The following is a 21,972-nucleotide window of genomic DNA, read 5'->3' as shown; positions in this document are numbered from 1 at the left end:
ACATTTTACGGATTATAATTGACGTGTCCTGAATTTTTGAGGTTAATATTTATTTATTTCAAAAATTGCCAACAAAAATGAAGTATTCTCTTTAAATTTTCTAAATTTTGTCTAATTGATTTATGTGTGTCTATAAGTGATGGGCACGGCGGTTAGCAGAAACCTCGATTTGACTACCAATGAATTTTGCCTAAAGTTTGTTGGTAAAGACGCAATTGCGGCTACCGATCCATTTTGGGATAAATTTTTGGCTTTTAGTATCACTCCGCCTATTACAAAGTAAGTAGGAATCCTTTATTAATATCATATGATCCCCTACAATTTTTTTCTCCCATAGAAATGATCAACTCTTACTGGAAACAAAGATTGAACCACTATGTCAAGCCTTGATGACGAATAACTTCTTTTCAGGCAACTTAGGCACTTTAATGCAAATATTCATCAATAAATCTAGTGAATTACTGGGGACAAATGACCCTGAAGGGTAGATAAATAAAGATTTGGCCATTCTACATCTTTTTAAATTAAATTTTTTGTAGGAATATCTTTAACTGGCATTTATTCAACTCACTTTTCACTATAAGATGTGCCTTGAAATACTTAACAGAAACTACTACAGAAATCCAACTGCTGGAACATTTGGAACAGAATAGCAGTATAGAGTCATTTATTGGAGCTCTTTTCACAATAATTGTAGATGTACCAGTAAAAGACTCAACTTATGCAATCCATTTGGAAGCAGTGACTTGTTTGCTGGTATTATTATCAGTGCAATTTCATTGTGGGGATCAAAGGGCTGATCAAAGTAGGATTTATAGTATCATTATGAAAGGACGGCACACTATAAGTGCTCCATTGTTTGTTAAGTGTCTTTTGGGGAATTTTGTGAGTCAACAGTTGGTGCCTAAGGGATTTGGAGATGGACAAGGACACAGTTTGGTTCTGGGTATGTCAAAGTATTTGATAAATAAGATTATGATAAATTCACATAAATAAAATTAACTTTTTCAAATAATACCATGCACCTAGATGAGTTAACATCTGTATAACAGAAAGTTTAAATAAATGTTTTTTAACTGTTTGTAAACCTTTTTTACCTACATTATTAAGTGGGTAATCTCAGTGTATCTTTAGATACCTCTTTGACTTTTAACTCACACTTTAACAATATTACTAATATATTCTTAAATTAGTTGGGCTTAGAAAATTGAAACGCTAGAATTATCATTACAGTGAAACCATAGCCAGTTTGTTTGCTTGCAACATCTTTGATGAAATGATGCCAAATGCTTATGTAGAAATGACAAAAAAACACTTTATAATATCATCAAATTTTGTCACTTATTGTGACAGGCACAAAACAATACTACTTCCCATGTAATAAAATATCAAGCATTTTTTAAATTCAATTTTCAATTCAATTCAGTATATTACGGTACTTAACTAATTTACAGAATAAATATATTATAAAAAATATTCAATAAAATAAGATTTTATATAGCAATAAAGCACTTGAAGTATTAGTACTATCATTAAATATCTAGCATAAAAAACAGATAACAGGTAACATCAATAAAAACAAATAACATACCAGGTGGTGCGTCGCCAAGAGGAACATAGGAAATCCCATGTAAATTTTAAGGGAGTCAATTATTGGCTTCCCTGTATATTTTACAGAAAAAATGTAAGATAACTTTTTGAAGAGACCAATCTGGCAAACCCTCATGCAAAGTTTTAAAAAATTTTAATAAGAGAATCTTGAATTATTCAATTAAATGTAATTGCAAAATTAGCAAATTTTTAGTTCAGGTTATCTAATCCTAAACTATAAATTAACATCTATATTTTGCAGTACGCATGTCAAGTATATAAAAATCTTTCCAACCATATGAGAAGACTTATCCAACTTTTAAGAAAGCTCTTAGGACCATGTTAGCTGACTGTCCTTTTTACTCATTGACAGAGTTCTTTCTCTGTAGATTTATCAACTAAATTTAGTTAAATTTGTTTCCTTTCATATCCTGTAATTTTATACTAAGACAAAATTTTTGAGAATAGCTTACACCATACAGCAATTAGTTTTGACCTTTGTTGTGCAGAAAATTCTGATGATATGATATATGAGGAATATTTTTATGATTTTGGTAAGGGAGATTACATAGCAATTAACGATTGTCTTGCTGGGATAGACTGGAATCAATTGTTTTTGGGAGAGACATCTATTGATGTCATAGTTTCAATTTTCTATAATGTGATCTACTCCTCAATGGAAAGGTTTATTCCTTTAAAGAGGTACAAAAGTTCTTCTTTTCCATCTTGGTTTTCTTCAGAGCTTCGCAGTTTGATCATAAGAAAGAAACAAATTCACAAAAAGTTTAAAATTAGTGGTCAACAGCAGGATTATGATGAATTTGTATTGTTGAGACAACAATGTGAGTACTTAAGAGAGTTGTGCTATCAACAATACATTAATAAGGTGGAAATGAATCTCTCTGGCAATCCAAGGTACTTCTGGTCATATATTCAAAATAAAAGAACTGGTTTTAGTCTTCCCTCCAGAATGACATACAATAACAGGATTAGTATGAATATCTGGGATACTGCGGATATGTTTGCAGAATACTTTTCATCCGTCTATTCGGATGAGCAAGTCAATGACATACCATCTTTTGATTTTGATAAATCAATTTGTCTGAGCACTTTAACTCTGTCAACGGGGGATGTTTATGAGGTTATTACTTCCTCCAAGAATAAGCTCTGCGCTGGACCAGATGGGATTCCGGCATTCTTCCTAAAGAAATGTGTTTGTGTTCTTACGAAACCAATACTGTTAATTTTTAACAAATCTCTAGGTACTGGTGCTTATCCCACTCTCTGGAAGAGAAGTTTTCTAAAAACCATTTTTAAATCTGGTAGTAGAAATTAAATTTCCAATTATCGGGCTGTGTGTAACCAATCTTGCCAAAGCTGCTTGACTGCCTGGTCAGTCATAGGATTGCCTGGAGTTTTAAATCTTTATTTAATCCTGAGCAATTTGGATTTATAAACGGCAGATCTACTGATGCTAATTTGGTGCTGTATGTCAACTATCTCTACCGCTGCTTGGAGAAGGGACTTCAGGTTGACTCAATATATACAGATTTTTCCAAAGCTTTTGATCGGGTTAACCATGGGGGTACTCTTGCAGAAGCTTAGGGCTTTAGGTATTGTGGGGCCTCTTCTTCAGTGGATGTCGGAATTCATCAGAGGTGGAACCCAGATTCTAAATCCTAGAGGTACATGTTCCTCTGAAATTTTGGTGCCGTCTGGGGTGCCACAGGGCTCTCACTCGGGCCCTATTTTGTGTTGCCTCTTTTTGATTGATTTAGTTTGGAAACTTGAAAATTGTCGTGTGCTAATGTTTGCTGATGATGTGAAGCTATTTAGGCTTATCACATTCCTTTCTGATGCTGTGCTCCTGCAAAAAGACCTCAATTTGTTCTTTGATTGGTGCCACTTGAATAGAATGTCCCTTAATATTAATAAGTGCCATAAGATTACTTTTTCTAAGCAAAGAAACCCTATTGCTTTTCTTTATAAAATAAATAATGTAGCAATTGGTGTCAAAACAGAGGTTTCTGACTTAGGAATATTTATTGACTCCAGGTTGTCTTTTAAAAGTCACATCAATCAGGTGACTGGTAGGGCAATGAAAATGCTGGGTTTTATCCAACGGTCTACAACAGATTTGTCTTTGTTTACTTTTAGATTACTTTATTACTGTCTTGTTAGGCCCATCTTGGAGTATGGCTCAATTGTGTGGTCCCCGTCATATAACTGCTACATTGAGCAGATTGAAAAAACTCAAAATAAATTTTTAAGGATGGCGGATTTTAGATGTGGTTACAGGAGACAGGAGTATTACTATCAGTGGGTCAGGGATAACCTGAACTTACCCACATTAGAGTCACGAAGAACATTACTCGACTTATGTTTTATGCATAAGGTTTTAAATGCTACTATAGATTGTCCCGAGTTATTGTCTCTTTTTAAACTTAGGGTGCCTTTCAGATTGAATAGACAATCAGAAATATTTTCAGTCCCATTCCACCATACCAATTATGGCATCAATGAGCCAATTACACGAATGGCTCGAAGTGCTAATGGTTTGTCAGAACAGATAAACTTTTTTGACTCTAGGATAACATCTTTTAAGGGGCAGTTAAAGAATATTATTTCATAGGGGCTTTAATTAATTAACTCATCTACACCTTTCACTGATTTATAGATAGTTTTGTATCTGAATATATATGTTTGTATGGGTATGCTATGTAACACTTTTGTAAATGGATTCCGTTAATAAATAAATAAAAATAATAAAATATTTTTATTAGCATTGTAGTTTTTTATTGACAATTCCTATACATTGTTATGATGTTGATGGAAATAAACGATTTAATTTGATTTGATACATTTCTTGCTTATCTCATATAACAGAGTGAGCATTATTATTATATCATTGTAGCTTTTAATGGTGTTTACCATAATGGTTTTATAAATGAACTAAATGAATATGGAAACTCAAACTATTGAATGGGGTTGTAAATAGAAAAAAAATCTTTATAAAAACAATTAGTACTATAATTACTACACTAAATTGGAAATTAATTATAAATAATTACTAAATTGGAAATCACAACAAACAATGATTATAAACTTTTAAAATTATTTTTTAGGCTTAGCTACTGGTTTATGGTCGATGTTGACTTTCTCAAAGAAACCGGAGCACTCTGAAGTTTCTGATAAAACTGATTATCAGACTACACCATTAGCCACTCAGAGCATCCTCCTTCTATTAGTACTAGTTCATAATTGGACCACTCTAAATAACCCTTACCGTCTTAGCCTATTTTCTTGTTCAAACCAAGGTAAACCGTGATGATTTTCTACTGTAGTTGGTATTTATTGCTGTTGTTTTTAGATAATAATCCTATGCCAATAACGAGCGAAAACGCCGCCTTCAAAACTGACTTTAATTCCTTGTATATGACGTTATGTAAAAAGGCTTCCGGTGATGCTCCCACTTTGCTACTTTACTTATTGTTGCACAGGAATCAACATTTTAAAACATATCTGTTAAATAGACTGGACCTAGAAGAACTGGTAAGTTAATTTAAAATAAATAAGCAAGGCTGTAAAAAAGTTGATTTTCAAAAGTATATAAAGTAAACATTTACTGGTAAAAGGATATTTGTTGGGCGCAAAGCTCCAAATCGGCCATTGGTCGTATTTTTACTCAATCTTAGAATTGGGCTATTTGAACTAATAAAACTAGTAAAAACTAGTCCGAATTTTAATTTCGTATAAATTTTGTATAATACCAGGCTTGAAATTCTCGAGAAAAAAACTTTAAATATCTTTTATACATCGGGGGCTTGGTTTTATACATTGGGAGATATGCGTAAATCTGTAACAAGACTTTTGAAAAATCTATAAAGTAACCATTTTTGACGATATTTTTCGAGTAATATTTTCGAGATCTCCAAAATTATGAGGCGTACTATCTTGTATAGTTTGGTCGATCTGGTCTCGTTGAATGCAGAATGTTTCTTCATATTCTCTGAATGATTGAGGCTATAGTTTTCTCGTAATTGTCTTCCGAAGTTTGTGTTTTTCAATGTTTTGGGTATCTCAAATTCGAGATGATATTCTCGAGCGATGAGTGATTTAGCGTTATAGTAGACGGCGGCTTTGGAACGTACCTCATGCGGTGTAACTAAGAGTGCTGAATTGGCAATACGAGTCTCTGCAATCTACTTCGTCGGCTAGAAAAAAACTGTAGAAAAGCCAAGGAAACGATATTTAACGATGGCGGTTCTCATGCAAGACGATTGGTAGAAAAGTGTCGATAGGACATAAAAAAATTAGTTGTATCCACTCTTGGGAGTCAATCATGAATTGTCGAGGGAGTAAATCTTGACTCATCTGAGAATAGTGAAACCCACAAAATGCTTTATTATGTTTTGCATTTTGAGTGGATCAAACACTAGTTCTCAAAAATAAATCTCGTGTGATATAAAAAAAGGCCTGCAAGACGGAAATCAATTTAATTAACTCATAAATCTCATTGTCCGTTTTTGGAGGACAAAAAAACAATCAAATATTAATGAAATTCATCAATTCATATTCATCGCTCTGAAGGATATTAATGTGTTTTAAAAAATAAATTAACTGTAAGCCTGTAACAAGCAGTGATGTCACGCATAATGACAAAAGTTATTAGATTCAGTGCATACATAAAGTAGCGGATAAATTCAATAAAAATTAAATGGATCGTTTCAGAAAAAAAATGGCCGAATCCGACGATTTTAATATTTGGTTTAGGGTTTTTCTATGTGGAAATTAAATATACAGGGTCACTCAAAAAAAAGATATGACGTCATCAATATGTTTTTTAAATGGAAACGACCATTTTTTAATGCAGAATCAGAAGGAACGCATTTTTTTAGAAAGGATATGGTACAAATGAATAGTGTTACATAAGCAATTTTGAACGAAAAATGATTATAAAATGTAAAATTAAAGAAATACCTATCTAAATTAAATGTTCAAATTGAGCATCTCGAAAAGATTATCATGCAAGAGCCCCAAAACCTTTTGAAAATTTCAGTTATTTGTCTTGACACAAAAAGTGTATCAAATAGCATTGATAAAGTCAACTTATTTACTGAAATTTTCCTATCGGTATATAATCCAAGTGATTTATGTTTACAAGACTAAAGCGCTAATATTAGTTGCAAATCCTCTCCCATTTCTAAAATCTCGTTAAGCGCTATTGATATTGTGCTATGATTTTGACATCACAAAAAGTGATGTTTAAAATCTAAATGGCTTTCCTAACAAGCTGCTTAAATGCTGTTCATATGCATTATATTTTCTATTATACTATATTATTATACCATATATTATACCATATTTTAAAAAAGTCACTGAACTCTGGCAATTTTCCCGAGATCTGGAAATTGTCATTCGCGTGTCCAATCTTTAAATCTGGCACAAACAATGATGTAACAAACTACGGACCAATTAACACCTATAACTATCACTTATACCTAAACTATTTGAATACTGTCTGTATAGAAGTATTTATGTTGATGAAGCTGTATGACTTCTACCAAATAGCTAAATAGTACATCAAATCTTTATATAATGTGTTCCAATAAGAACTCAACTTGGTAAAATGTTTTCTGTATAAAATAATTAGAATTATCAGAGACAAAGAAAGATTTTTTAAATAAATAATTGTGAACATGTAAATAATAATTATAGAACCAAATATGATCGTAATCATGAAGCCGATAATAGAGAAGCTTGCCCAACCTATCAGTATGACCTTCAAGTTTTGAGAAATGAGATTGATTATGGTCGTTATTAATTTAAATAAACTCATTGCTATAATAATATATTTTAGGTGCTACTTATGTGTTTGGCAGGCATGTGTCCGTCTGTCTTATTGTGTACAAGGCAACTCAAGTTTTCAGTTATCACGAATATATGTATATACTAATTTTTAATATAGTCATTTTACCCCAGGAGAAAATACTATACTTGAAGGTTTGGGTACAAATGGTGCAGAGCGGAATGAACCTCTTTTGTGTGATGCCTCACTCAACCGCACTTTTTCTTTGTGTCACGACCATTTGTTAAATATTTTTGCATTTAAATATACAAAGTATCAGAAAGAATTTTGATCAATGTTTGATTTTTTATGAGCAGTATAATCTCAGTTGTTGTGAAGCTATAATTTTGGGAGAATGTTTCCAAGTACAAGGGGACCTTTGTCAACTTCCGGGCTATACTACTTATTATAATGGAGGTGATAACGGTAGAAATGATGGGACTATTATTTTTATAAAATTAACAATAATACCCGATGTTAACCACATTAATGGTTTGCAAAAGCACACTTTATATCCACTATCAGAGTTTTTAGATTTATTAGTCAAAACATGCTTTATTGTCGATAGATTAACATCTCATTGACAAAGTTAAAATTAAATTATAAAATAGGCCAAATTTGGAATAGAAATAAAACTCACATACCATATAAATATAGCACTTGACACGAACAAAAAATCAAATAAAATAATGTGGGTACATAAATCTTAACATTATTCATGTGATCATTAAAAAATTCATCTAAGGACGTGTGTGCCTTAATAATCAAGAGTTATTTACACTGACATTGGAACTTTTTAAAGTTATTTAGGTTTCTAAGTTGTGAGGGCAAATGGTTATACATTTTTTTTGCATCATAGATAAATGATCTCTTTACAAAAAAAAGTTAAAAGTTGGCTAAAGGTACATGATGTTCTTGACGAGTATTATATTGCCCTTGTGTAATAAAATGCCTATATTTTCCATGAACTAAACATACACTGTCAAGAATAAACATACACGGTAAGGTCATAAGTTGTTATTTAAAAAGACAGGCCTACATGATTTCCTTAATCCAACATTGTATATAATTCGAACTGCCTTCTTTTGTAATACAAACAAAGACTTAAAGAGATAGTCACTGCAGCTACCCCAAAAGGGAAGACCAAATATCTCAAATTACTCTCAATTAGGGCAGAATACGCCATTCTAACTGAACTTTGATCCAACTCGCTAGAAATAACTCTTTAAACGTAACAATTTGAAGACAGTTTCTTAGATAGAGCGCTTATGTGATAATCAAAATTTAGTGTTCTCTCCATTTTGATACCAAGAAATTTTAAACTTTCTGTATGTTTAATTTATTTCTGTCAAGATTAATGTCAGTAAGGTTACACCTAAAGGTAAGCACATAGTCTTAGATATGTTAAAAGTTAACAAATTGTTGTCAAACCAAGCCTTGATCTTTAGCAGATCATTATTAATTATATTCTGTAATGCCTCAGAGTCAGAGTGATTCCACAAGATGCTTGTATCATCGGCAAAAAGTGTCAAATAGCCCATCATTTTCACTAGGCAAATGTCATTAATGCACAAAAGAAATAACACAGATCCCACACTGACCCCTTCGGCACTTCACAACTTACAGATTGGAAACTTGAAACTGAGTAGATATGACCCAAACCAATTCAGGGATACAGCTCTAAACCGATATATCTCAAGCTTTTGAAGCAGTGTTTCATGACTGACAGAGTCAAAAGCTTTTGAAAGACCGCAGAAGACCGCTCCAGAAACCTCACCTCTATCAGACTCATGTACAGCTGATCCAAAAGGGAAAACAGAGCGTCATCCGTTCTCATGTATTCTCGAAAGCCAAAATGATTGAATTCAGTACGTTGTTCCTATTTAAAAAACCAACGACTCTAACCTTGACGAGTTTTTCTGTAATTTTAGCCAATGTCGGAAGAAGAGAAATTGGCCTAGAGTTTGAAGAACATGAAGCATCCCCACCTTTGTGTAACGGTATGATTATAGCCTTTTTTAGGAAGTCTGGAAAATGCCCTCTTGAAAACGAGTTATTTATAACATTTACCAAAGAATTAATAGCAGAAGCACTCACTCCTTGAAATATACGAAGAGACCTGCAGTCCCACCCCGCAGACTTTTTGTTTTTTATTTTGAAAATTAAAACTCTCATTTCATTTGCATCTGTTGGATATAAGAAGAATGTATCCCGGACTCTCCTGTGTAACAAATATTTCAAGGAGTCTTTGGTTGGCACAATTTTAGAAGCTAGATTTTTTTCGACTGTGCAAAAGAAATTATTGAGCTTCTCCGACATAATAGTACTGGAATAAGGTACATGGGATTTTCCATAACCTTGTCTATTGTCATTTATAATTGACCAGGTTTCTTTACACACATTTTTTGAAGCTGACAATCTTGATGCATAATAATTCCTTTTTGCCGACTTTATGATGTTCCTATAAATATTCCTATATTTATGATAGTAATCCTGGAATTGTTGATTATCATTATTAAATTTTCTCAGACGGTGAAGCCATTTCATATTTTTGGATTCCCCCTCTTACCCAACATTTCCTAGATTTTTTTCTTTTGAGTTTAACAAGAGGAAAACTAATGTTGAAGACCGTCTTCAGAAACTCATGGAAATCCTCAAGTGGTTTATCACATTCAGTTGAAGGCCATGTGACGTCTTCACAAAAAGCTCTAAATTTTGCGAAGTTCCTCTTGCTAAATATACGCCCATTTCTTGATGATGAATGAGAGCCCTTGAGTAAAGGAAATTTAGGTAGTACCGCTTCGTGATCTAAGATAGAAGCAGTTAGAACACTACAAGAGACATTTTTAAAATTTGAACACATAATCCAGTATTGTTGCTCCATGATGAGTAATTCTCGTCGGCTCATTTACGTACATACTAAGATTAAAACTTGTTAGGATATTTTGAACAGAAGAACTCGCTTGTCCATTGTAATTCATGTTAAAATCACCTATCAAGATGATTGAGGAATTAGGAGAAAACTGACTCAGCAAAATCTTTAAGTTCTCCAGAACCAATACCTGGCTAGCTAAAGGCGATCTATAAATAGTAATTACACAAATTTGGAACTTAGTAGAACAAACTACAGCAAATTCGAAGACCTTTTCAATGAGTAAACAATCAAACCTATTTACAGATTTAAATTCATATATTTGTTCTGTTTCCTTACTTACCAATAACATTGTACCACTATGAATCGAATCGGACCTAGAGAAAATGGAGATCATATTATAGTTTTGCAAGTAGGTGGTCTCTTCAGGATGTAACCAATGTTCAGTTAATGCAACCAAATCTGGAAAATTTAGACTTTCCAAAAGCACGTATAAACACGTCTGTCTTAAATCTTAAGGATTGTATATTCAACAAAAAACACTCAAACAGCTTACAGAATGGTCTCTCCTAAAAAAGATTTATTTTGCTCATATGAATCATTAGTGATTGTAGGTAAGGAAGTTATATGATTATCTTGTTCAACTTCTTCTTTCATCGTTCTAATCTTGTTACACATACCAAAAGAAGAAGAAGCTTCAATATAATACTTAAGCAAATTACATAGTGACTTAACATTTTAAAATTACATTTTAGACAAATAATTAAGTGTGTATATTTTCCTATGCATAACAGTTTTTGGAGTTTTTCAACAATAGAGGGTATTTTCTAATTAAGGTTCAAGCACAGAATTACATGATCACTTTTGGTATGATTTAAAATAATGGGAAATATGAGCTCACTAATATTTCCAGTATTTGTTACATAACCACAAATGTCATAGTTAGTTAATGAAGTCTGATATAACCCAGCTGAAACATCCCTAGCACTTGAGTCCCCAGTTACAACAACCTTGAGAGGAAGTTTATTGGAGAACCACCACGACGATGTTTTTTCGGTCATTTTAACTGCCCGCTCTCTAGTTTTTTCCAAATTTTCAGGACATTCGGATAATGATGATAAGGACGAAGAATGTCTTTGGATAGATGATGCCTCAACTGGCACTCTGGAATCCGCGTTAGATTGATTTGTCAGTTTTAATTTTCCTGCCAGAATGGATAATTTTAGATAATCAATTGTCAACTGTCTATTTTTCGTAGTTACTTTATTTACCTGCGAAGCAATAGCGGTGTTGTCGTTGTTTCTACTGGTACTAGAGATTGATTGACTTGAACTTTTTGCATTTATTAAGTTGATTTCTTCTGCAAGTGTTAGCAAGTTCTAAAAATGACTTCATCACCGTTTGCGTTACTGACGAACATACAGAAGTGTTAGGGGGCTATATTCTTCTTGAGATTTTCTTCATAGTCTTAGTTTTGAGTTGATGTACTATTACTTACTACATTAGTTTAAGTTTCGCAATCCACAAAGGTCTTATCCTGATATTTTTGAATTATGGTAGTTTGCTCGTCAAGCTTTTTTATAAGATTCAATATCTTTGCTAAGATTGGACTCCATTTCTGTAGACTCCTCCTCACAAACTACCGAGTACCGTTTTAGGCGCGTGATATATTTATCTTTTTGTTCGATTTCAGCCTTTAGTTCCTGTATAATCCTCGTAAATGATCGAAGTCCATAATCTTCTTCGCTAGTCTCTACTGCCAAATCTCTACATGCAATTGAACAATGTTTAAAGTTCTCATTCAAAACTTTAGTGTTTTCTTCTTTTTAAGCAACTTGAATGAAATATATTTTTACAAACTATACAAATCCAGTTACTATTAGATTTTTTACAACACCTCAAAATCTCTGCCATTACAGAAATTTAAAATTTAGAAACAAGAATGGTCTGTTTAATGAATGTTGTCAAATCCTAAACTAATTTCTCGCGAATAATCCAATAAAATCAAATTTATTGAGTAAATTAAGATAAAATCTTGTTTCAGAGAATGACCCAGAAGAATTTGTTTGCAAATATTGTCTATCATATCAGCAGAATATATTTCATGGCTCTTGTAATAATGCTAGAGGTATTTTGTTACCTTTTTTTTCTGATACACTAGGTTTTGCTATCGTATTTCTTGAGTTTGAACTTAGGCAAAATATAAGATAAAATCGTGTCTGTAATTATGATACACATATAACATAGATTATTACACACATTCAGAGATAAAACACAACTTTACTGTTTAACGAAAACCCACAAAAAAACTTAGATAAACTGGGAGCACAGTTAGTACTTCTACGTACTGATTTTTTCATAGGTTTAATCCCGAATTTAAAAAAAGGCTCTTTTTTATATTTACTATTAATGAGGTGTGTATATGAAGTATTCGAAGTTTTGAAGGAAATTGAAAGAGGTGAGTGCTTGGAAATACTTGCTAATTGTAAGGAAAAGTTACTATATTAAGTAAATTAATAAAAAAAATTCTTATTATTATAATAGATATAAGATAGTTTGTGTTTTTCATAAAATTTAAAAAAAAATTATTAATTATGCTTAAAGAAAGGCCATTGTTTATGAACACTAAGTGTCAATGATATGTTAATAAAATTAGTTTGATTTCAGCGCCTATTACACCAAAACATTCGCAAGTTAATAAAAACATTTTTCCAATTTAAATATTGCAAAATCATGTTGTCATACATCGTTGTATTCATAATAAAATATGATATTTTGTAAATTGCCTTGTAAATAATGTAGATACAATACAACAAATACTCTACCTGGAATTTCCTATAACCAACTTTTTCTATACTTTTGCTATTGATTTAGACCTTAATATAATTAGTTTGAATACCTTTATAAAAACAATTGAGGATAGATTTTTTGCTTTTCAGATCAGACCCTATAGATGTTTTTATTAATAGTTCAACCTATTTTGTTCTTGTTTTTAGTTAATATATATTAAAGAGGTTATAGTTTCTGTAATTGGCGCCTGGTTGTTGATACTGTTACGAATAAATAAAAAAATAAATTAAAATTAAATAATTCCTACTGTACTAGTAAAACTATACATAAATTTAAAAAATCGTTCTTCATTTATTGCTTTCTTTTTCAGATCATACCAATTTTAAAAACTCTTTACAACGCCCCAAATAGCCACAGTCATCATATTTACATGTCCATTATAATCTTGCTTATCTTGAGCGAGGATTATGGTTTCAATCGGTCCATTCATGAAACAGTAAGTGGCACATTTTTCTTTATTATCGTGAACTTTAACATCAAACATTTGCAGAAACTGAGAAACATCACTTGGTACACCGAACGCCAGCTAACTGAAATTACTTTAGGGGGACTCCTGATTCTAGTCATCATTAGAACCATCCAGTACAACATGTTAAAAATGCGCGATAAATATTTACATACAAACTGCCTTGCTGCGTTAGCAAACATGTCTTCCCAGTTCAGAGATTTGCATCCTTATGTTAGTCAACGGTTGGTGTCTCTTTTCGAGACTATCGCTAAAAAATACCAAAAGTTATATAAACTGCTGCACCAGAACGATGATAAAAGCCAGGCTGTGATCGAAATAAACCAGGAGCAAAAGAGCAATTTGGAGGAGGACGTGAATGTACTGGAGGAAGTGCTTCGGATCATTTTGGAGATTTTAAATTCTTGCTTGACCGCTCAGCTGACAAACAATCCCAACTTGATTTATACATTGTTATATAACAGACATATTTTTGAAGCGTTTAAAGATAATGTCGTCTTTCAAGATATCATTTATAACATCGATATTGTGATAAAATATTTTTCGGAGCTGTTGAATTCGAAAACGCAAGAGGTGGATGCTTACCAGGTGTTACAAGTGATACAACAGGGAGGGAAATATTGGCCCAAGGATAAAATTACTGTAAGTATTTTTTTAGATTATACAGGATGAGTCTTCAGAATTTGGGTTTCTATATTACAATCTAAATACTTTTTGTGAATAATTTCCTGTATCTAAGTCTAGCCATTTTTTGATATATTAATTTTTTTATGATAAAAATTACGTTTTCTCACCCCACAATTATTATCAATTTTTCCTATAAGAAACCATTATCTTTATATTTTATTAGAGTTTCTTGTAAAGGAAACCCAATTTTAATTGACTATATATAAAATTTCGAAAATTATGAATACAGTCATGTCAAACACGAATAATATAAGGGTTATTCTTAAAAAATGACCGGATAATACTAGTACAATTGAAATTAAATAAATTCGTTTTAAAATGTGATTTTGATGAATAAATCCAATAAAAGTAAATTAGTTTATAGAATCACCATAGTGGTCGAGCTGAATAAAATATATTTTGGCCAAATTTAAAAAAAAATTATTTGGGTGGAACACGGACGTGACATGCCATGACCACGGACATGATCTATTTTCTTGCTAGTACAAAACTTTTAGTTTTAAATTATAAAATTAATGCATTTTAATAGATTTATTTATTCTTTTAATGATTTTTATAACTGACAGTAAGAAAGTAAGTAATCTTATATAATTTATAAAAATGTTATAAACAACACTTATTTGCTAAAACAAGTTTGGGATGGAACTTAAATTTTTAAAAAGGTCTTCTTCTCAAGATACTCAGGAGGATCTAATACCATTTGAATTTCCTGTTCGTCAATGACAGCTATTTCTGGTACTTCTGGATATTCAAACGTTTTAGTTCCAGTTTTTTTGAAAAATTTAACAGTATATTCTTTGTTTGAATCTACGGATAATATACACGCCACATAATGTCGATAATTTTTTTTTACAACAATTTCACAACAAACATATTTTTTTTAAACTGGTGAATCTGGTTTTTTGAATTTTTGAAAGTGGTATATCATCACTTGTATCATCCATAATGTCATTGTATTGTAGGCGTTCGTGAACTGGTGACCAGAAATTATCGTCGTCATCATCCTTTCCATCTTCCAAAATATTGTGAGATTTATACACCAATTTGCCCAAGTTGTAGTGACTGTAAGTTGTATGACAATTTTGGCAGCTCAGTCTTCTAACATAGATGGTGTTCGGTTCAGTACGATGCCATACTTACTGGTGGGCTCGCAATGTTCCTTTAAAACTTGGAATGTCATTTGGAACCAGTTTGTCCATTTCGATAAAGTTTTGGTCATCAATCGGTATAATGTGGATCCCTTTGCAAGCTTGCTTAAGTTCTTGAATCAGTATTTCCAAAGTGGATATATATTTTCCTCTTCCTACTAAGCTATCCGCAGTGCGCTTCAAGCACCCGCCGACACCATCTGGCGCACCTTTTCCATGCCCAGCTTCACTAAAATGCCACACCATATTTTCAACGTTAAGTACTTTTGTTAGATGTGAAGACGCTAGGTAAAACATTGATTTATTGCGATACTGGGTCGACGGCCCATCGCTGCAAAAATGAATGGTTTTTAAATTTGGAACATTTTTTTTACTTCCTGTAATAGCGGGTCTAAATGTGCACAAATCGCAGCAGGGTCATGTCTTAAACAGTTAGAAAGGGTGCAATAAGACTCAGGTTTCATATCGCCACCATAATAGATAACACAGGTGTGCAAACTAATTTGCTGCTTTGACGCCCCAAAGTGAGAAGCCTGAACTTCGGAAGCATATTTTAGGACATAATTTTCTGAAAAGTCCATGTGGATTAGTACTGTTGTATCCGACAGTGACTTTTTAACTAAATCAATTGCAGCGTACTGGTGATTTATGTTACAAATATGTTGCATAAATCCGTTTAACGTGGATTTAAAAATATTCACTAGTTCTTCTTTGGTGCAAATTTTCGTTCACTTGACGGTCTTCGAACATATTTTTTGCTGACCCTTAATATTAACTTCATGTCTCTGAATAGCCCACGTTTGATAGGATATTTGTTCGTTTTTTTCATAATGATTAAAATTAACGTTTGTATCTTTGCACCGCTCACATGCCCGTTCCAAACATAATTCTTTGGGAAGTTGATCACAGCAAATACGTTTTATTACCTCATTCATACTTGATTCGTTAATAATGGAATGTTTCTTAAGACTTTCCAATATAAGGCCCATATTTGCATGCTGTTTGCACAAACACGTCTCTCAATTCTTATAATTGGGAGACAAAATCGAAAATGGACGAAACTTTCAAAATGTCGAATAGCTCAACTTTTTAAAATTAGGGTATAAGTAAACTTTTTGTGAAGATTCAGAAGCGTATCAGTTAACAGCCGCTTCTGTTTCTTAACTTTATGTTTTGTAATTGTTTCTTTTTTTCCGGCTGTTATTCTGCTATTTTCATCTTTTTCTAAAAAATGTCTGACTTTCATTTTTGTCATTAATATTCTTGCTTCTATATCTTGCTTGTGTATGTGCTTCTTTCTTCCATCTGATGTGAGCTTCGCCAAATGTGTAAGAAATTTGTATTTTCTTACCACTTCACCATTAAGCATCGATAGAAAATAGACCTTATTTTTATTTTTGGTTTCCCGGGAATAGTTTTCTTTTACCTGCTCTTCAATCACTTCAGCAAATAAAAGTTTTTTTTTACAGCTGAGGGTACCGTATATTTTTTTAACAAGTTGCTGACGTTTAATTTAGGACTTTGTATTTTAGAAAGGTGACGATGATTTTCTCTGCTTGCTTGGGTTTTATATTTATTCACGCGCTTTTTTAGGGTATTTACTAAGAGCTCCAAATCCCTAATCTTTTTTTTCATTGTGTTTTGGTTTTTCCTCGCTAGTTTTTGTCCTGTTATTTGTTGAGGAGTAATGTTTCTCGATCCGCTTGGCCCAGGAATATCTTCTAATATCGGTAAAGGGCTGGATTGTGGGATGTTGTAGTTAAGAAAATTATTTTCATTTTCAGCGTGTTTTTCGGCATCTTTTTTTCTCTCCCTATAACGTCTTGAACGATTTCTCCAAGTTTTTCGAATTTTTATTTGAACTCGGTCACTAAACTCTTGAATAGGGCGTCGACTTCGTTTTTTTCATTCCCTATCTTTTTTTTCTCTTTTTCATATCGCACAGGATCAGCTTTAATTTTTTCTCTTGCTTTGCGCATACTTAATTTCTTCGCTTCTTTTCTTTTTTCTAGATCTCGATCGCATATTTTCTTTGTTCTAGCCATTTAATACCTTAAAAAAAAAGTGTTTTTTAGTTGATGCATTAGTGGGTTATCTAAAGCTACGCAACAAATATCTTTTTATAGATTATAAGCTCATAAAGAAAAAGTTGTTAAAAATACTTTTAATGTGTATAAATAATATTTAATTGTCCACGAACTCACGTCCGCATATCGCACGCAGATATTTTGATTTTTTAACTTTGTCCACGGACGTGACGATTATTTGGTGACAGCAATAAAAAAATAGTAACACTCTTAAAAGTTAAAACTAAATCTTTTTGAGTATACTTATACTTATTTTTAACCCAAACGTGGTTTTGTACAAAATGTACAAAAATTAAGTAAAATTTTTGTTCTTTTAGTTTAATGACATATGAAACTAAAATAAGTTTGTTGGTGACAGTCCACGGACGGGACATATCACGTTCTGTGGTTACAAAAAATAAGGAAATATATATTTTTTATTTTAATTTTGTTTTATAATTCTTTTTATTATAAAGTAATATAAATATTTATTACATAAAAAGAAGAAAATTTCTTTTGTATAAAGAATTTTTCTAAGGTTACGTAATTTCCGGCAGTTTCAGGAGAATGACCCATAAATGAAATTTAATAAACAATCTGTAGTAGTAAGTAAGTAACTTTTTTTAAATCTATTCTAAATATTTGTAGTTTTTGAAATATTTGCATTTTAATATTTTTCTATCGTAAGAATACTAGGTGGTTTCTAAATTCTAAATCAGTTGGTCATGCGGCATTAGAAAACAATCAAGTGATACACAAATCACAAACAAATTTTACCACTAACCAAAACTCTTTATTTTATTCTCGAAACGTGTTTTGCTAATGATGCTTGCATCTTCGGGAAAAGATTAAAACTAAACTAAAACTACTTCAAAAAATGCCTTATACACTAAAGATGTAATCAGATAAACATTGGAAAATCCAATGAAGCATGGCTGATTTAAATAAGGTAGTTTAAATAAGACTATAAATACTAACTACTATTAATGGTTTTTTGATTTTTGAATATTGCTAGACTTTCGTATTTATCTATATTTCGATTGTATTGTTAACTGGTTTTACTAATTTTATATTATCTATTGCTACAGCCAGTATTTAAAACATGTATAATCTTATCAATTCTTTATAGAGGAAAAAAGTCAAGACATTGATAAGCTGTATGTTGTTATAAAAGGCTACGATAAATATACCTGGGGACTCCCATATTGTAGATTTTTTATTTATGTTATCATTTCATTGAAAAGTCTTCTGTTATAATTTTGCTGTCTAGATAGAATTTCTGTTTTTTTCAAAATCAAATAAATGTAAAACTTTTCAAAGTGCTCAGCAAGAGTGGTTTTTGAATTACTATTAATAAGTACATGTGGTTTTGTACTTCTTTTGTGTTCAGAAGTTCTAGCTTTTAAATATTTTGATGTTCGACCGATTTAAACATCGTTGCAATCACAACTTGGAATTTTATAGATTGCATTACTTTCTAGGTGCTTTGGTGTCTTTGTTTTTAAGGTTGAAAAGTACCGTTTGGTGGTTTTTTTAATTTTTAAAAACATTGTTAAAATTATCGTCCTTAAGTTCTCTTGCAATCTTTTTAGAGAGATTAATGTAGGGAGTTTGGAGATTCTAAAATCTATTGGTCTATGGGAGGTTATGTTGGAGACCGACTCGGGCAGGCGGATAGTTGAGCAGCAACGACAATTTAGAAAACTGTCTTTTCTCTTTAATTATTTTTAGTCCTTCAATAAGGTGTAATTTTAAATGTCATCTTCTCGAGCCTGATTAATTTTTTCCTACGCATTGGGGGTAAACTAAAAACTTTATCGGGAAATTTGCGAGAGTGAATTACGTGGACTTTGAAAAAAAGCGCCTTGCGAGTGATTCAAATGTCGCCTGTGAAGGTACTCACGGTGCTCGATAAACTGACCGTCGAAATGTTTCTGATATTGTTGGTCAATTAAATGGCACCATGTTTCGGAATGGGAATCTGGGATGGGGTGTGAAGAATTTATTTTGTCTTGTATTTTTTTTTCAACATAAAATGGCTAGCATGTATTTCTTAGTACATCGTTTAGTCTTATTTCCTCTAAGTAGTAACATATTTAATGAAGAAAAAGAAGCAATTAAAACAATTGCAATGGGTCAATGATTATTACTTATCGTCATAAGATTATTGAAAAGTTGAGTAGAAGGCAGAAGTTTAATTTTAAAAACTCTACTACATTTCAAAAAGATGAAAATAAGCAAACTTTTGTTACAATACTATATGACCCTAATTCGACAAAAGGCTTTAATAGGGGTTTTAAAGACTTCTAAGAAAGGTCATCAAAGTCAAGGTATCAAAGTTCGGCCAACTTAAGAAATCCAAATAAGAAGTCCGGGATCTATTTGATTAATTGTAACGATTATAATAAGAAATACATAGGGCAAATAAGATGAATTAATGACAGATTTAAAGAAAATGTAGCTTATGTGAACTATGGAAGGGTTGAAAAGTTAAGTTTGGCTGAACATTTTTTAAATATTCGCCATTTTGTAGGTATAGATAATTTAAAATTACCATATAAAAAACCATTTAACAACACAATCGAAATATAAGCTACGTTTACAACGCGCGGATCTATTAGGTCCATGAATCAAATGACTATTTTTATTTAGTACAGCCCTGTTTACAAGGATTGATTTTGAGGGTTAAATTAGTCCAGGATTATCTCTAGGATCAAAATGTCAGTTGAAGTGAGTTTAGACGAAGAATTATAGGACATAACCTCTAAATCTTTAAAAGTGTTATTGTTTAAAGATAATAAAAATAAACTAGTAATTTCTTTTTCAAGGCTTAAGCTTGCCCTCTATATTTTCTTCTTAATTTTTGTGTACAAAAATAAAAACCTCGTAAGCTAACATCCAATAAAATGTCAAACTTGTCATTTTGGTACTTTAAAATAGGTCCTAGGGCTAGGTGTTTACACCGAAAAAAACTAAATTTAATCTACCTTGTTTGGGAAGCATCAAATTCGCATATCAAATTTTAGTGCGCTGCCGTTTACACCAAATAGATAGTCCTCGTGACGTCATTTGATCCAAATATTTAATATTTGGTACCCCCGTTGTAAACGTAGCTATAGATGCATACGAAAGTTTAATCAAAGTTCCAAGTTCAGTTCAAAGTTCATAACAATATTCAAAAATCAAAAACCCATTCTTAGTAAGGATAAATACAGGTCCAATCCCTTATAGTCCATTGTATAGCTTAGTTAGTGTTTAACTTTAATCAGCCATACTTCATTACATCTTTAGTATATAATGCCAGATACAATAATATCAGTAGTTGTTATTTGCACTTTGTTAATATTAAATCATGCTGAAGCGACAAGATTATTTCTATTTATTTATTTATTATTTACGAACTGTTTGCAAAATAATGGTATTAACGGTTCAACTTTACAAAACTACCGAACTTGCTCTAAAGGCAACATAAATACTAACAACGATATTATTTTTCTAGAAATTTCCCGATTTAAAATTCAAATACGTCGAGGAGGAACAGCCGGAACAGTTTTTCATTCCGTACGTGTGGGAGTTGGTCAGTCATCAATCAGTATTAAATTGGAATAGCGGCAATGGCAGTTTAGTTTGCTAGCGATAACGGATCAGTTTCTTTCACAGACTGACAATAACTTATTTTGTTGTTGATTTTGTACTTACTTATAAGATCACCGGTATGTGTAAATAAGTTTAAAAATTAATATATTATAACGATATATTTATGTTGTTAAAATGGTAGTTTTTATATAAATAACGATGTTGTTGGTATAACAGAAGTTTTACTTATTTTCTGGACTATTTTGAAATGTTCCACTATAAGGATGCTTAATACTTGAATTTAAGCAGATTTTGATTTTAAACGAAATATGACATATCTAAATATCTTTAAATATCACTCAATAAGTAGAATTAATCTTGAGAGAGACCCCCTGAAAGTATAAACTGGGATTTAATTTATCTAACAGACGATATAGATGAAAAGTGAACTTTCCTACCTCATATATTCTGAATATTTTTGGAGTTATACACCATTGAAGACAAGGAACATATAAAAAATGAGGTCCTTTGTTAGCTGACAATGTCAGGCCGCTAATGAGATTAAGAAATCAGACACTAAATCATTAAAGATGTACTAAACAAGCTGAGCGCTGGAATTGTTATAAGCAAATGAGAAACCTTACAAGTAACGTCATTAAATTGCAAAAAAAGGCTTATTTAAATTAAAAAAAAAAAAGAAAATAGTGACAGTGACGCTAAGAGGCAGTGGAGAGAATTAAAGAAAATAAACATGTTAAGTAATAAATCTAATAATATACCTAATTTAAAAAACCTTTACATGGCTTTTAAAAATCTTTGCAATGCCTAATCATAAAATAGTGAGTTTTTATCTTAATAAAATAATTATT

General features: G+C 31.8%; 1 protein-coding gene across 1 annotated transcript; it reads left to right on the top strand.

Moving 5' to 3' along the window:
• Window positions 1-22: 22 nt before the first annotated feature.
• On the top strand, window positions 23-21,284 carry LOC126750202 (dymeclin). The gene is made up of 8 exons (XM_050459741.1): window positions 23-279; window positions 338-484; window positions 540-946; window positions 4,716-4,907; window positions 4,961-5,142; window positions 13,471-13,596; window positions 13,651-14,268; window positions 21,027-21,284. The coding sequence occupies exons 1-8, from the start codon at window positions 140-142 to the stop codon at window positions 21,159-21,161; spliced, it is 1,947 nt and encodes a 648-aa protein (XP_050315698.1). The 5' UTR covers window positions 23-139; the 3' UTR covers window positions 21,162-21,284.
• The last annotated feature ends 688 nt before the right edge of the window (window positions 21,285-21,972 follow it).

This window comes from Anthonomus grandis, chromosome 2, assembly GCF_022605725.1.
Source record: "Anthonomus grandis grandis chromosome 2, icAntGran1.3, whole genome shotgun sequence".
Lineage (NCBI taxonomy): Eukaryota > Metazoa > Arthropoda > Insecta > Coleoptera > Curculionidae > Anthonomus > Anthonomus grandis.
Note: the sequence above shows the minus strand (reverse complement) of the source record. Positions and strands in the feature narration are given on the sequence as shown.

Bases quoted from the DNA above. Each gene is read 5' to 3' on its own strand.
- LOC126750202 (XM_050459741.1), top strand. From the start codon at position 140: ATGGGCACGGCGGTTAGCAGAAACCTCGATTTGACTACCAATGAATTT. The intron at 5,143-13,470 runs GTAAGTTAATTT...TTTCTTTTTCAG, and splicing joins GACTGGACCTAGAAGAACTG to ATCATACCAATTTTAAAAAC. The intron at 14,269-21,026 runs GTAAGTATTTTT...TTATTTTTCTAG, and splicing joins GGCCCAAGGATAAAATTACT to AAATTTCCCGATTTAAAATT.